The sequence below is a fragment of the Scardinius erythrophthalmus genome (assembly GCF_964197995.2).
Source record: "Scardinius erythrophthalmus genome assembly, chromosome: 10".
Classification (NCBI taxonomy): Eukaryota; Metazoa; Chordata; class Actinopteri; order Cypriniformes; family Leuciscidae; genus Scardinius; species Scardinius erythrophthalmus.
This window is the reverse complement of record NC_138230.1, coordinates 10,050,485-10,065,622: the sequence shown is the minus strand read 5'-3', so window position 1 is coordinate 10,065,622 and position 15,138 is coordinate 10,050,485. Positions and strand designations below refer to the sequence as shown.

Sequence of the window (15,138 nt, the reverse complement as noted above, 5' to 3'; positions counted from 1 at the left end):
AAAAAAAATTGTTTTACTTAATTTTTATGAACGATTCATTTGCTAGATAATAATAATCAAAATACCGTAAACTGTGAATAAACTAAGTATAATGATATTTAGATAAAGAGTTCATTAATGAGTCTATTCATCATTTTTAAATGATGTCTATAAAACAAACCCTCAGAATAAACAATCCTGGCAGTGTAATGGGCAATCTAAGCACAAATCAAACATAGACATGCACATAAAATCCTGAAGTGGTTTTATTTTCAGTCTCCACCAGGAACACTTATAACAGCAACCCTGTTACTCTGAACAAAATGCATGCTGTTTGCTTTAAGACATCACATTACACAATCACAGTGAGGCTCAAATTGGAAAAGGGGCTGGAGACCAGGCTAATGAATGGCCCCATATATCCTCAAGTGGCTCTGAGTAACTTGAGTTGAAAATGCAGAGTGTAAATCACATCATTTATTACAAGCCTCGCTACAATAGAGCTCAAAGAGTGCTTTTGTGTCATGGCTGTAATAAATGATGTGATTTGCACTTTGCTTTTGGATCATACCAGCCATCCAGTAAATGCATGGTTGGTTACACACACAAATTACTGCTGTTCAGAGCTGGAGCCAGCGGGTTGTCAAGTTAAGGAGTATTTAACTAGTGAAATATCATTGGCTCTAAAAAGGAAGGATGCTTTAAGACCATCCTCCACTGAATATACTCAGACTGTCCTCTGAATGATGAACATTCACATAATAATAATAATACATGCCCAAAAACTGAACAATGTGCAATTTATACCTCTTTGTATATTGTGTAATCTATCTATCTATCTATCTATCTATCTATCTATCTATCTATCTATCTATCTATCTATCTATCTATCTATCTATCTATCTATCTACAGCTCAAGAACAGTTGCTCTTCCATTTTAAAAAGTCCCAGGAATCCCTCTACGTGTGATGTAGATAGGCTACATGTAAATGCTATATATTTATAGATATTTTACTATAGTAACTAAGCAGATGTTCTGATATAGTTTACGGAAATAGCGCGCATGAATGGAGAGTCACTTACTTTGTACTTCATCTTGCGCGTCCTCCGCTCTACAGTAACTCCAGTAAGAAACAAAATCCGAGTTCAGGTCAGAAGAAACTCTTCTTTTATCGTTTAAATTAGTCTAGAAGCGCATTTTGCATTTCGTTGTTACTATGTATCTCAGGATTCGAGTGATAACGGTAAGTGTGTTGTGGGATCGAGGGTCTGTAGTTACTCTGAGCGCTCGCGGGAGGAGCGCGCGCATACTACTCAGGGAACCTGCGCGAGCTCATTTGCATAACGCACGCTCATTGGTCAGCGATTGAGGGGACGCTCCCCTCGTGAATCGTGATGTCACTGCAGTCAGCGGACTAGACTCTGCGGAATTCGGATAGTGAAAACTTCTATACGCCATAAAAGGAGGAGACATTTCCTAGGAAACAACATAACGCACTTCCCTGATTGAAGTATGTATGACTCACTGTACTATATATTAAGGGCAAAATAGGTATACTGAATGATGACAGGAAACTTTGACCGACAACTGTTATAGTAGGCTACAACACTTCTGCTGTGCTGTTTATGACTAATATTGAGCCACATGACATGACAAGTGATTTTTCTGCAGATCCCTGTCTTGAATCAAGGTTCACGTTAGACCAATGAAATTCCCATGCCTTTTCAGGTCGTTTGTGATTACTGGATTGGGATTGTTAAAAAGAGATTGCTCTTAATGCAATCTCTTTTTAACAATCCTAATATGAAATATCACATGATATGAAATAGACATATTTCATAGACATATGAAATAGACAATGAAATATTGATGAAAAACAAATGAGCATACTTAGAAAAAGTATTGGCAATTTATAATAGAAAATTATCAAGATTTTAGATGCTTAAAAAAAAGATTTTATTAATTGTATTTTTTCAGGCATGGGAATCTTATACATAACTTTTATTAAAACAAACTTTAATTTCTTGGTATTTCCAGGTTATTTGGATTGAGCATGGCAGTCGTGAGAACGTTTCGGTTACTCTCGTAACCTCTGTTCTCTCTAGAAGAGGGAACGAGTATTGCGTAGTTGCTTACGCTACGGGAAAGCCTTTCTTTCTCGAGATACTGAAGCCAAAAATTATCCTTAATTTTTATAATCTTGTCAACGCAGTGCGGCAGCCTGCAGACCTAGGGCAAGCTTACTAGCGTGCCCATTGGCTGCCCTGCGGCAACTGCAGCAGCCTACCGCTGAGCCCTTGGCGTGACGTCACGACCAATGAGCGCGCTTGGCGCGCTTAATGCGTCACAGCCCGCGAAAAGGGGTGTGGCTTAGCGTATATAAACAGGGCTCGGAGGCTGCTTCTCTGGTTTCTGTCGCATGAAGCGAAATGAGCTCGTGGTGCGAGCACGGCGGGCTACGCAATACTCGTTCCCTCTTCTAGAGAGAACAGAGGTTACGAGAGTAACCGAAACGTTCTCTTACGAGAGGTTCTCTCGTATTGCGTAGTTGCTTACGCTACGGGAACGCCCTTGTCAACGCCGTGCGCGCCCAGCATCCACTGAATGAGTCCCAGGGAGAGCCCGGGGAACGTGATAGCAGAGAGCCGGGCGGCCCGAAGAGGGCTAGCGCCGTACATAAGCACACACTAGGGGGTTAGGAGCGGCACGGCCGGTCCGAACTGACAATTCCCTGCATAGTGCAGCTCAACCAGTAGAGCTAAATCACACAACGTAGCCCGCGCACAGATAGTGGGCTGGCATACGCGAGACTTAGACTGATAAAACTTTCGCCTGCAAGGCGGGAACATCCAGGTTGTAAAACCTAACAAATGTGGAGGGGGAGGCCCAGCCTGCCGCTGCACAAATGTCATGAATGGGAATCCCGCTGGACCACGCCCACGACGAGGCCATGCCTCTGGTGGAGTGAGCTTGAATGCCCAATGGGCACTGCAGGTCTTTAGACGCATAAGCAGCAGCAATAGCGTCCACTATCCATCTGGACAGGCTGTGTTTCGAGGCGGCGAGACCCTTGGTGCGCCCGCCAAACGAAACAAAGAGCTGTTCCACCACTCGTTTGACTGAAGACAGTGCTATCAGAAAAACGGTTTTGAGCGTGAGGTATTTCATATCCACAGTTTCCAAGGGTTCGAAGGGATGCGCTTTCAGGGCCTCCAAGACCAGTGAAAGATCCCACATAGGAACCGAGGGGGGTCGCGGGGGGTTCATCCTCCTGGCTCCTCTAAGGAAGCGGATGACGAACTCGTTCCTTCCTAATGCGCGGCCCAGCTCTGAACAGAGAGCGCTGAAATGGCCGTGACATAGACTTTGAGCGTGGAGGGGGACCTGCCCGCGTCCAGTAACTCTTGAAGGAACACAGTACTCGCGATACCCCACATGTCTGTGGATCGAGCCCCTTAGCAGTGCACCATCTGTTAAACACTGACCATTTCGACATGTAGAGCCGCCTCGTAGAGGGGGCTCTAGATTGTATGATCGTGTTCATGACCCCGTCTGGCAGATCAGCGTGTAATCGTTGAGGCTCCACGCATGCAGAGACAGCGCTCTGGATGGGGATGCCATATCGAGCCGCGGGCTTGAGAGAAAAGGTCTCTCTTCACCGGTATCGGCCAGGGGGCTGAGTCTGCCAGCTGTATTAGATCCGGGAACCAAGCTTGGTTCTCCCAGTATGGGGCTAAGAGGAGCACTGTGTGGCGCGCTTCCCTGATTCTCTTGATGACCTGAGGCAGCAGAGAGACCGGGGGAAAAGCATACAGCGGGCCGCTGGGCCGGGTCTGGGCCAGCGTGTCCTCGTTCTTCGAGAAGAACTCTGGGCAATGAGCGTTGTCTTTTGACGCAAAAAGGTCGACTTTCGCTTTGCCGAAACGGCGCCACAGTGACTGGACTGTTTGGGGGTGTTGAGACCACTCCCCAGGGGGAACGCTGTCCCTGGACAGTCTGTCGGGGCCCTCGTTCAGGTGGCCAGGCACATGCGCGGCTCTCTCAGCGAGCGCAGAGAGTGCTGAGCCCACACGAGGAGGCGTTCCGCCAGGGTGCAGAGCGTCTGATCTGACACCGCCCTGGCGATTCACATAGGCCACTACCAATGTATTGTCCGTGCGGACTAGAACATGGTGACCGTGGAGGAATGGGAGGAAGTGTTTGAGAGCTTTCTCGACCGCGAGCATCTCTAGACAGTTTATGTGTAGGAGATTCTCCTGGTCTGACCAGCGGCCATAGACCGGTCTGCCTTCGAAGAGCGCTCCCCAATCTAGGTTGGAAGCGTCTGTCGAGACAACTTTCCGGTGTGAAATCACTCCCATAGTCACTCCTGTGTGATACCATTCGGCTGCCAGCCAGGGCTGCAGGGCTGAAAAGCAGCTCTGATTCACTCTGACTCGCAAGCCGCCGGCCGCCCAGGCTCGGTGGGGCACGCGCGCTTTCAGCCAGCGTTGAAGCGGGCGCATGCGCAGTAAGCCCAGCTGGAGCACTGCTGCAGCTGAGGCCATATGCCCCAGGATACGCTGGAATGTCCTCAGCGGAACCCGGCTGCCTATTTGGAGGGATGCGGCGAGGAGGCGGATGCGGCGCGCGCGCTGCTCCGACAGTCTGGCCGTCATAGCCACCGAGTCCAGTTCTATTCCAAGAAGGAAATTGACTGACGGGGCGATAGCGAGCTCTTGGTCCAGTGACCGAGAGACCCAGCTCCTCCAGATGGCTGAGAAGCGCTGTTCCGTGAGACACAAGTTCCGTCTCTGACAGCGCTAGAATAAGCCAATCGTCCAGATAATTCAGTATTCGCATTCCCTGTTTTCTCAGGGGAGCGAGAGCCGTGTCCATGCATTTCGTAATGTACGGGGTGCCAAAGACAGGCCGAAGGGCAGGATTGTGTACTGATATACTCGACCGTTGAAGGCGAATCTCAAGAATGGCCTGTGACGGGGAGTTATCTGGATCTGAAAATATGCGTCTTTTAGATCGAGAGAGATAAACCAGTCTCCTGGGCAAATCTGCGCGAGGATTTTCTGGTTGTGATCATTTTGAACGGCCGTCTCATGAGGGCTTTGTTCAGATGTCTCAGATCTAAAATAGGTCTTAACGCTCCGTCCTTCTTGGGTACGAGGAAGTAGCGGCTGTAAAGGCTCGACTCGCTTAGAGAAGGATGAACCTGTTCTATAGCCCTTTTGCGCAGTAGCTTCGCTATTTCGGCTTGAAGCAGGTGCGCAGCTTCTGAACTCACTTTCGTCTCCGTCTGTGCTAGAAAGCGCGGAGGGCGACGAGCGAATTGAAGCGAATAGCCGTGTTTTATAGTACTCAGCACCCATTCTGACGCGCCCTGAATAGCTTCCCATGCTTCCGCATGCATAGCTAGGGGTCGAATGGTCTCTGGGTTCAGATCGCCGCGCTGCGCGGGATTGGGGAACCTGTATCAGAGAGGATGGAGCGGCGTGCGCGCCGCTGGTGCTCGAACACGGGGGCTGGTAAGCAGTATTGGCCGGCTGTACAGCGTTCGGTAGCTCGGTCCCAGAGGATGGAGCGCGATTTGCTGACAAACACCCCTGGCGCGAAAGCGGCGTGGGGATTGTAATGTCTAAAAGTGAGTGCGCGTGCACCTGAGCGGGCGCAGAGTTTACACTTATGACACGGCCAGAGTTTGGGAGCTTAGAGGGTGTGCGACCCGAGGTAACTGAATGGCAGAGCGAGCAGCGGGTAGGTGTGAGCACAAAGTTGTGGGCACATTTACTACACTTAGTACTCGAGCGGCTTGTGTCCGCTTTATGAGAGAGCGCTCTATGCGCGTTACCATGGGGACCATGTTTGTGTGAAGCAGTGAGCACATGGGAGTGGGCACATTTTCTACACTTATAACACCCTCGGCTTGAGCCGCTGTTGCCCGGGGTAACCGAGTGGCAGAGCGAGTTACAGGTAGATGTGAGCACAGAGTTGTGGGCACATTTACTACACTTATTACTCGAGCGGCGTGTGACCGCTTTATGAGAGAGCGCTCTGAACGCGTTACCATGGGGACCGTGTTTGTGTGTAGCAGTGAGCACATGGGAGTGGGCACATTTTCTACACTTGTAACACCATCGGCGTTATAGAGCAAATGCTTTGATGGCTCATATGTTTAGACGCTCATAAATACTCAAGCACCATCCTGTGAGATGCAGGTTTGCTTTCTGTATGTAAGAAAGCTGGCCGCGAGCTCGGAGAAGACAGCAGAAAAAATATTTTCTGCCGCCAGAGCCGGATTTGAACACGGTTCTCCAGTAAAATTCTGCCACTGAGCCACAGGGGCACACATGAGCTTCCAGTTGGTGCGAGCATATGACCGAGCGTCGTGTTTCGGCGTTTGTTTGCAGGCGCGCGTGTATTAAAACAGGCCCGTTTACTGCAGCATTAGTATTTCCAGCCGCCTAACTTAGAGGGGACTGAGAAATATGTATCCCTTGAGATGCGGGTTTGCTTTCTGTATGTAAGAAAGCTGGCCGCGAGCTCGGAGAAGCAAGCAGAAAAAAGTTTTTTTTTTTTTTTTTTTTTTCTGCTGCCAGAGCCGGATTCGAACACGGGTCTCTGGTGCGGAAGCCTAATGTTCTGCCACTGAGCCACAGGGGCACACATGCTTCCGATCAGTGCAAGCATATGACCCAGCGTCGTGTTTCGTTTCGGCGTTTGTTTGCAGGCGCGCGTGTATTAAAACAGGCCCGTTTACTGCAGTATTAGTATTTCCAGCCGCCTGAACTTAGAGGGGACTGAGAAATCTGTATCCCGTGAGATGCGGGTTTGCTTTCTGTATGTAAGAAAGCTGGCCGCGAGCTCGAGAGAAGCAAGCAGAAAAAAGTTTTTCTGCTGCCAGAGCCGGATTCGAACACGGGTCTCTGGTGCGGAAGTCTAATGTTCTGCCACTGAGCCACAGGGGCACACATGAGCTTCCAGTCAGTGCGAGCATATGACCGAGCGTTTGTTTGCAGGCGCGCGTGTATTACAACAGGCTCGTTTACTGCAATAATAGTATTTCCAGCCGCCTGAACTTAGAGGGGACTGAGAAATATGCGAGGATTGGAGGGAGTCCGGCCTAAGCGGGACGTAAACACTCTCTCTTCGTCCTTTCGCCGGTGCTCGTGACGTCCGCTCTGATATCCCTTGAGAACGGCGCAGTTGCGCGGCTCGAACAAAGGGAGAGAGAGCGGGAAGATGTCATTATGTGCTGTGACATCGTTTGTTTGCAGGCGTGCGTGTATAACAGGCTCGTTTACTGCAATATAGATATTTCTAGTCGCCTGAGCTAGGAGGGGACTGAGAAATGTGTGAGAAACGGAGGTGGCCGGAGAGTGACGCGCGCGACCGAGACGCGGGGTAGCTTTCTTATAACGTAAAGGAAGCCAGCCCGTGACCGTCTACTTCTGACATCCCTTGTGAGCGGCGCCTTGCGCGGCTCGAACAGAGGGGGAGAGGGCGTGCGTCATCCGGGGGGGGTAGCTTCCTTGTAACGTAAAGGAAGCTATAGCCCGTGACCGTCCGTTCTGACATCCCTTGTGAGCGGCGCCGTTTGCGCGGCTTGACAGAGGGGAGTAACCAGCTGGTCTGCTTCATCCCCTGAGGCGACGGCAGTGCGGGCAGAGGCCGGCCGCTGCGCGTCGGTGAAGGGCGGGGGAGAAGGAGAGAGCGAGGCTCGCGGGAGGGGCTCCGGCGAGCGCTCAGCTATAACCACCGGCTCGGAAGGCCTTTGAGAGCGGCGTTTTTTCTTACGCGGCCCGGAAGAGGCAGCCGGAGAAGGTGGAGGATCGTGAAACATGGCGAGTCGAGCCCGCAGGGTCGACATCGGCAAGTCCTCACACTGTTCGCAGCCGCCCGTGAAGGGCGCGGGCTGCGTGGTCGAAACCCAGGCAGAGAGCGCAGATCACGTGGCGGTCTCCGTCGCTGAGCGCGGCTCTGCACGAGCCACAGGATGAGCGAGGCATTTGCAACAACGCCTCGCGCTCTTTTAGATGCAAAGTGTGTCGCGGGGCGAACACACAAACACATACAACACAGAGCAGTAAAAGGATATATTCGCCGGATAGCGAAGCAGGCAGGGAAAGCTGAAGGCGGCGAAGGCGGCCGGCGTCCTCAGGCTGAGATCCTCGGCGTGCTGGTCGCTTGATTCGACGGCGGCTTCCTCAGAGAGCAGCGATGCGTAGAGCTTCGCTGAAAAGACAGAAATCAGAGAAGCAGCCTCCGAGCCCTGTTTATATACGCTAAGCCACACCCCTTTTCGCGGGCTGTGACGCATTAAGCGCGCCAAGCGCGCTCATTGGTCGTGACGTCACGCCAAGGGCTCAGCGGTAGGCTGCTGCAGTTGCCGCAGGGCAGCCAATGGGCACGCTAGTAAGCTTGCCCTAGGTCTGTAGGCTGCCGCACTGCGTTGACAAGATTATAAAAATTAAGGATAATTTTTGGCTTCAGTATCTCGAGAAAGAAAGGCTTTCCCGTAGCGTAAGCAACTACGCAATACGAGAGAACCTCTCGTAAGAGAAATAGCTTTAACTATACAAGTTTGTTGCTTGAGCTTACCTTATTGTGGGATTTTGATCAAGATTTTTTTAGTCCTTGATGTCAAACAGTTTAAACTGGATTATTTGTCGAACTTTAAAGTCCCCCTGAAATCAAAATGGAAGTTTTTTGGCTTTTAATATGAATATGTTACCCTTACTGTTATCTATAAGCTTGTGTGCTCCAAAACAATGACAAAATTCACATTTAGAAGACATAAGCATTCAAAATTTACAGTCTCTGACTTCTGCCAATATGGATCAATGATTTTGGATCCAAAATCATCAGATTTTCTGTCCAATCAAATGCTGTCTATCTGAAGAGTCCTGCCCCTACATTATAAATAGACGCTGAAGCTGCGGCTGAAATCAGTCATTTGTTCACACATTTACTATTTTCTACATGGTGAATGGCACATAGTGAAATTGGGGATACGGAACGATTCAAATATGCTTTCCATTGGGGTGAATGAAGTTTGGTTTCATGTTAGTGTCATGCGACCCACCGTAGCTCCGGTCCAGAGATACGATTGCACAGAGTGAATCATATGATCAAACCACCGCAGACCAGAAAACGAATCGGACCCATTTGAATTTTTATTTTAAAGCGATATGGAGGACATTTGGAGGAGAAACGGTTAGCGATTAGAAGGACTGCAGCTTTACCGAGCTCAACGGCTCAGGCTGAGCTGTGACATAAACAAAACTCTATTGGCTATTTAAAAAAGGGGAGGAGCTGTTCGATATGTCCCGCCCTGTCTTCCTGCTTCAGTGGAAATTACATCAACATGTACTTCAATGTGCCTTTAAGTCATCCTTTTACTGCATCAATGTAGGCAGTCATTACGAGAGCGGTGACAGTACCGCCATGACCACAGGCACTAGAATAATGAGACTAGTCTTACATAAGCTTCAAGGCGATGGTTAAAATGTGGTTGGGATTGATGCAAGAAGGCTTTAGTTTATTTTTTCCTCAATCCTTCTTGAATTCTAAATACTAACATTGCAAGCTGTGTTCCAGATTACCTTTCTGTTTAGACTGGATTGTCCAAATTCTCACACAAGAACATTTTGTTTTCTTGTTACTGCTTTTTATTTTGTCATGACATTTGCCACACGAATTAAGAGTTGAATACGAACTTGTTTATCATTTATTGTGGTTTCCTGTCATGAAATGTGCATCGATGTCATGAATCAGGAACAGTTTCGCTTGTTTGCTTGCTCATAATTCAGATGATATGTCACTAGTATACATTATAAGATATAACGTATATAACTAAGATATAGACTACATATTTTTCTTTCATTAAAATCTTAAACTACAGAGAAAGATTTCCAAAATAGGCCTATAGTTTAAAAGGGGATTTACTGAAAGGCTTCATGTAGCACCATTTCTGAATTTCAAATGTCCCTTTTCCCTTATGAAATACACTGTTACAATCTGTAAAGAAGATGCTCTGAAACTCTAAATAAAATAATCCAAAAATGAAAGCGATAATGTTTAGTAATGCACTCACCAGTAGTTGAGCATCAGTCAGTGTGTTTCAGAGAGCTGTCTTGACAGTGAAATGAAGGATGATGTTAAAGAGGTGAGAGGAAACGCCCTGGATGGCCTGATCTAGCAGTAGGCCAGGGTGTGACTGCCTGTTTATCTCAGTTTAAGGCTTGCTGCATATGCATGAACATGCTTAAAAGCAACCCACACGGTCACGATTACATGGCTTGAAAATCATGCAAAACATGAGACTGAACTCTACTGAAGCTTTACTACAAATACAAAGTCTCACAGTGAAACAGATGTTTTTTTAAGATTTAAGATTAGTTAAGATTTTGTTTCAACTTCAGTTTCAAAATATATTTGGTGAAATGTGAAACAGAACCTATTTTGTGGAATGATATGCATTTCAGTTTTGTCACATGACCTCCTGTTGCATGTTTCATTTGTTGAGTTGCCTTATCATATTGGATAGAAAAAGTGATTTTGCAATTTTGTTTTAATAGTTAAATACAAGATTTGAAGCTAAATTTGCATGCATATTATATTACTTCCATTGCATTTTGAGATGCAGTACAGTACATATTTTGCAAATGTAGTAGTAGATCATTCAGGTTTTCCCAAGACGTTTGGTTGGTTAGCATAGTCCTGCTAGCCCCTTGTGGTATGCTGTAACTGTTGCATTGTTGAAATATATACGATTGTTTATTGCACATTTTGACAAATGTGATATTCTATGCATACAGAGCATTTGCAAAGCCAACTGTGCACACTATGCATATTATATTCTGCATAAATAGCAAGAGTAGTATAGTAGCCTCTCTCTCATTTCTTCAGGTCTCATGAGTAGTTCCTGACTCAGAGCCCCGCTCTTTGTTCCAGGACCACAATCATATCTACAATCATAGATCTCAAAACAAGTGTTTGTCATACATTAGTGGCAGCTGGGACTCAGTTAGAAGGAGATCTCTGTGAAACGCAATGTGAGATTGTGTTTTTGTGCACCTGTTTCCTTCACAAACATCCTTTAAAATGACTTCCTCATTATTCTCACTATACCAAGACTGCAGAACACCATAGAGAATTTATTTAATTACTTCCGGGTTTTTTTTTTTTTTGGTTAATTAGTTATGGAAGACAAGTGTCACTATAATAGGTTAGTGATTTGAACAAACCACTTATTCAAAGAATTCAACAAATCAAATATCATGTACTGTAAAAAGAAAAATGGCAAAAAAACAAACAAACTAGTTGCCAGATCTTTACCGTAAAATATACAGTAGCAACATTTTAAGCAAACCTTAAATTTACAGTAAAAAATGATATTTAATTAACCGAAATAATTTGAATAATTACTAAAATTTTTACCTTAAAAACTGTTGGTAAAGAGAAAGAAACATGAGCTTTTCCACAAGCTGGCCACTCACATTTTTGTTAGAAAATATAAAATTGTTGCATATTTCTTTGTATTGGTTTTGTCGAGAGCTTTACCTCAGTTGTTTTAGGAACAGTCCCTTGGTTGTTGTCATAGAAATTTACATGACTAAATCAACAGTCTGCTCTCAGCCAGAAAGCTCTTTCAGTGGGATTGTATAACTAAAAGTCGTTAGTTTGCAGTTTTAGTGAAGACTGAAGTTATTAGTTTCAGCTAACTCTGAACTGTTGCCATAACGATGGCTTCCAAGGCCAAGAGATTTGTGGTTGTACTGAAGGTTCTCGTTGGTTGCGGGCCATTGATGGTGGGCGATGCTCAAACTATTTTTGTGTTTAACAGCTAAGCTCCACAATAAAAACTGGTTTAGCATAATGGGATCATTCTGTTTGACTCTTGAGGCACCACCAAGTGTGTAGCAAATATCCTTTACCATGAGGAGTTTGTCTGTGAACTGGTGCACAGCAGCGTTGAAGCATGGCCCTCTTTGACATGTACTGTGTGTGTCTTTATAGACAGGACGTTTGGATGAAATGTGAAAGTATTTCATGCAATAACAAATAGTGCACTAACTTTGGGGAAGAAAAATGACAAAAGAGATCTCTTCTAAGACAACAATGAGATCAAGTGAAAAATAAATGCCAACTTTTGCTTAAAGTGCCCCTTTTATGCTATTTTAAAGGTTCCTTATTTTGTTTTGAGGTCTAAGTTTACATGCATTAAAGGTCAAAAATGAATTCATTTTATCATAATATACATTGCAGCATCACCTCTTTTCTCATAGTGTCGAAAGCTGTTCGATTAAGGATTCGGTCTCTCTAAACTCCTCCTTTCCGAGAGCTACTCTGCTCTGATTGGTCAGATGGAACAGCCTGTTCTGATTGGTTTACTGCTCACAGTGTGTCAGAAACAAAACACCCATTACCATATCTGAATTTCAGCTCCGAATCTTCCTCAGCACTTGATACACAGTGATACGAACAGAAACAATGGCGCCATAAATTCCCGCCCGAGTCCTTATCCTTCGGATTTGCTTTCGCAGCGCTGAAAACAGCATCTTCTCGACATGCCGACAACATGAACATGCCGACAAACTACAGAGTTTGTGGGCGGGGCAAATTAGATGTTGTTCACGGGCAGCCAATTAAGACCATAGGCTGGCATTATGCAAATGTATTACAGGTTCATGCAGAAAGTTAGACTGGAATAACCGACGACTCATTTCAGGCAGTTCAGAATTGGTTCTTTCTTTTGAGAGACAAAAATTCAATTTATTTGCACTTTGATCTTTGAAACTTTGCAGACCTTTTACATTCACAAACAGTTACACACTGCATGAAAGGTAATATCTTAAAAAGCATAATAGGGGCACTTTAAGTCTCTTACTTACTCAGAAAAAGATTCCCAGAAATATCACATGTGTCTCCTCAGGAGTTTCAGAAGAGATCTTAACAATGTCTTACACTGTGCTTTTTGATTTTAAGTAATAAGTTTAAACATTTCTCATCAAATTCTTCCAAGGTCAAATGATATGATCCACATTCATTTTAATGTTATGTAGCGTATATCAACAATTGTGTCATTTATTCCAATTCACTGTAAAAAAAAAACTATTTTTTAAAAAAGTTGTCAATAAAATAAACATTATTGTAGTACGGTTTACAAGAAAATGCTATTTCAGCCTTTTAAAATTTCCCAATTAATTTGGTGTTATGCTTACTTTTTCTTTGTAATTATTTGTGAAATTAGTGAAAATCACACCAAACTTTTTAAGGATTTTTAGGAGAAACATCTGAGACAGTTGATACTTCAATAAACTCAATTATGTGTCCTAAACAGTAAAAGAGCAGCACCTGAACCCTAAAATTTTCAATTGGGGACGGTCTCTCAGGAGCAAATCTAGGCTAACTGCTGTGGTCAAGGGCACAATGGTGATTTAACTTGGTTCTCAGTAAATTTCCTACTTGAGATTGAACCTGAAAGCATTGTGTTCGTAGCCCAGGTCCTTCAGGATACTGTGAAGGAACCGCCCATCCAATCCATCAACACAAGTAATCAGTAGAGCTTCCTGTGGCATCAGCAAAGTCTTGACAACCCCTCTCATTCTCTCTCTGTATGTCTCTCCAGGTCCTTTATAATCACGCTGACCTTTGCTGACCCTGTAGCTACGGAGCATTGTGTTGATTTCAGGGCATGTGAAGGCCAAGGGAACGAAATAAAGAGCTACGAAACCTTTACTGTTTGGGGGTGGAGGGGCTTTTTTCATAAGTTATCACCTCAGCAAAAACACCAGGGTAAGACCCCCGCCAACAGATCAGTGTGTCGTCTTTGAAGCTTTAGATTAGATTGAAGACCTTTAGATTAGTCCCATGTGGACTTGTAGGACATCCTGCAGTGCGTAGAACATCCGTTGTTTTTTTTTATTTTCACTGATGAATGGATTATTTGCTTCTCTCTTTCGAAAGAAAAGGTTTTGGTTGTTTTAATTGGATTGCTGATTATGAAAATGCATTCTTTATATTTAATATACACAGCTCCATTTTCAGCTGTTTTTTATTAGATATATATTGCAAACTGTTAAACTTTACAGATTTTAGGTTAAAATTTATATAAATGCATAAGGCAAAGACGCAAAGTATATATTATTAAATGTTCTGACAATTTCATCATTTTTAATCACTATTAAGCTGTTTCTGAGTGTGATAACTGCATTGTAAACAGTACCAATATTACATGATGTCATACATTTGTTTGTTTTTCCCCTGAGATTTGTTGGTTTATACATTTTACAATTTATTTAAACAATTTATTGTCATTTATGTGCAGTTCCTTGAGTGTGATAAATGCATTATAAAGTACTAATATTACATGCTGCAGCCAATTAATCAAGTCATTTAAACTGCGTGTATGAAAAGTCAATTTAAAATAATTTGCATGTCACACTGCAGGACACTGTTTGACATGTCACCTAACCCAAGCACTAAATGTAATGTTTACGTGTTTAACCTATAGAAAAGACTAGTTTAGACCAGCATTTCATCACTGGTCCAGGCTGGTTTATGCTGGTCTAGATGGACTGCCAAAGCCATGCTGTTCATCATCATAATTTACTGGTGGACAAACTTGGTCTTTCTGAATCTGGTTTTCAATGGAGGACCATGTTCTTCAAATAAATCTCCTCGCTTTTGTCTTCCTTTCTGTCATGTGAAAGGCTGAGTGATGTTGATAGGGTGATAAAGTTGAGTGCTGAAAGGATGAATATGGTCATCAATGGGTTTTGACCTCTTCCTGTGCATATATCACCAACTTCCTGTACATTTGTGTGTCAAGAGATCTCTGTTGTATCTCGCAGCACTTGAATGTCTGTCGTTGTTTGTTACTGCTGGTTTGATTTGACCCCAATTTCTAAACCTCTTCACAATTAACAATTGCTTGGGTTTGTTTCTCTCAGACCTACAACTGGATCAAATGTTGTAGAATTCAAATACCAGACAAAAGCTTTGGAGTTGACATGAAATCAAAATTGATCCTGATTAAATTATTTGATCAACATTACAACTTGAATTTTCAGCTGATGTCACCAATCCCTCTTATTTTCCAGCCACTCCACTACAACCACCTGCCCACTTTTCACAATCCAACCAATTCCCAATGGACAGAA

The 15,138-nt window shown here is 44.6% G+C and overlaps 1 protein-coding gene across 2 annotated transcripts in view; it reads right to left on the bottom strand.

The window, feature by feature from the left end:
• The window catches only part of nedd9 (neural precursor cell expressed, developmentally down-regulated 9), a 35,246-nt gene extending 25,131 nt beyond the window's left edge, over positions 1-10,115 (bottom strand). Inside the window, exons 1-2 of one of the 2 annotated variants that reach the window (XM_081377651.1) lie at positions 10,068-10,115; positions 8,573-8,658 (exon numbers count right to left, since the gene is read on the bottom strand). Coding sequence is in view for 1 of the 2 variants with exons in the window: in XM_081377650.1 (XP_081233776.1) it covers positions 1,063-1,074 (12 nt within the window). In the remaining variant the exon portion in view is untranslated. Of the gene's footprint in view, positions 1-1,062; positions 1,270-8,572; positions 8,659-10,067 lie in introns of those variants that run through there. The other variant, XM_081377650.1, reaches the window with a different exon arrangement.
• Between the last annotated feature and the right edge of the window lie 5,023 nt (positions 10,116-15,138).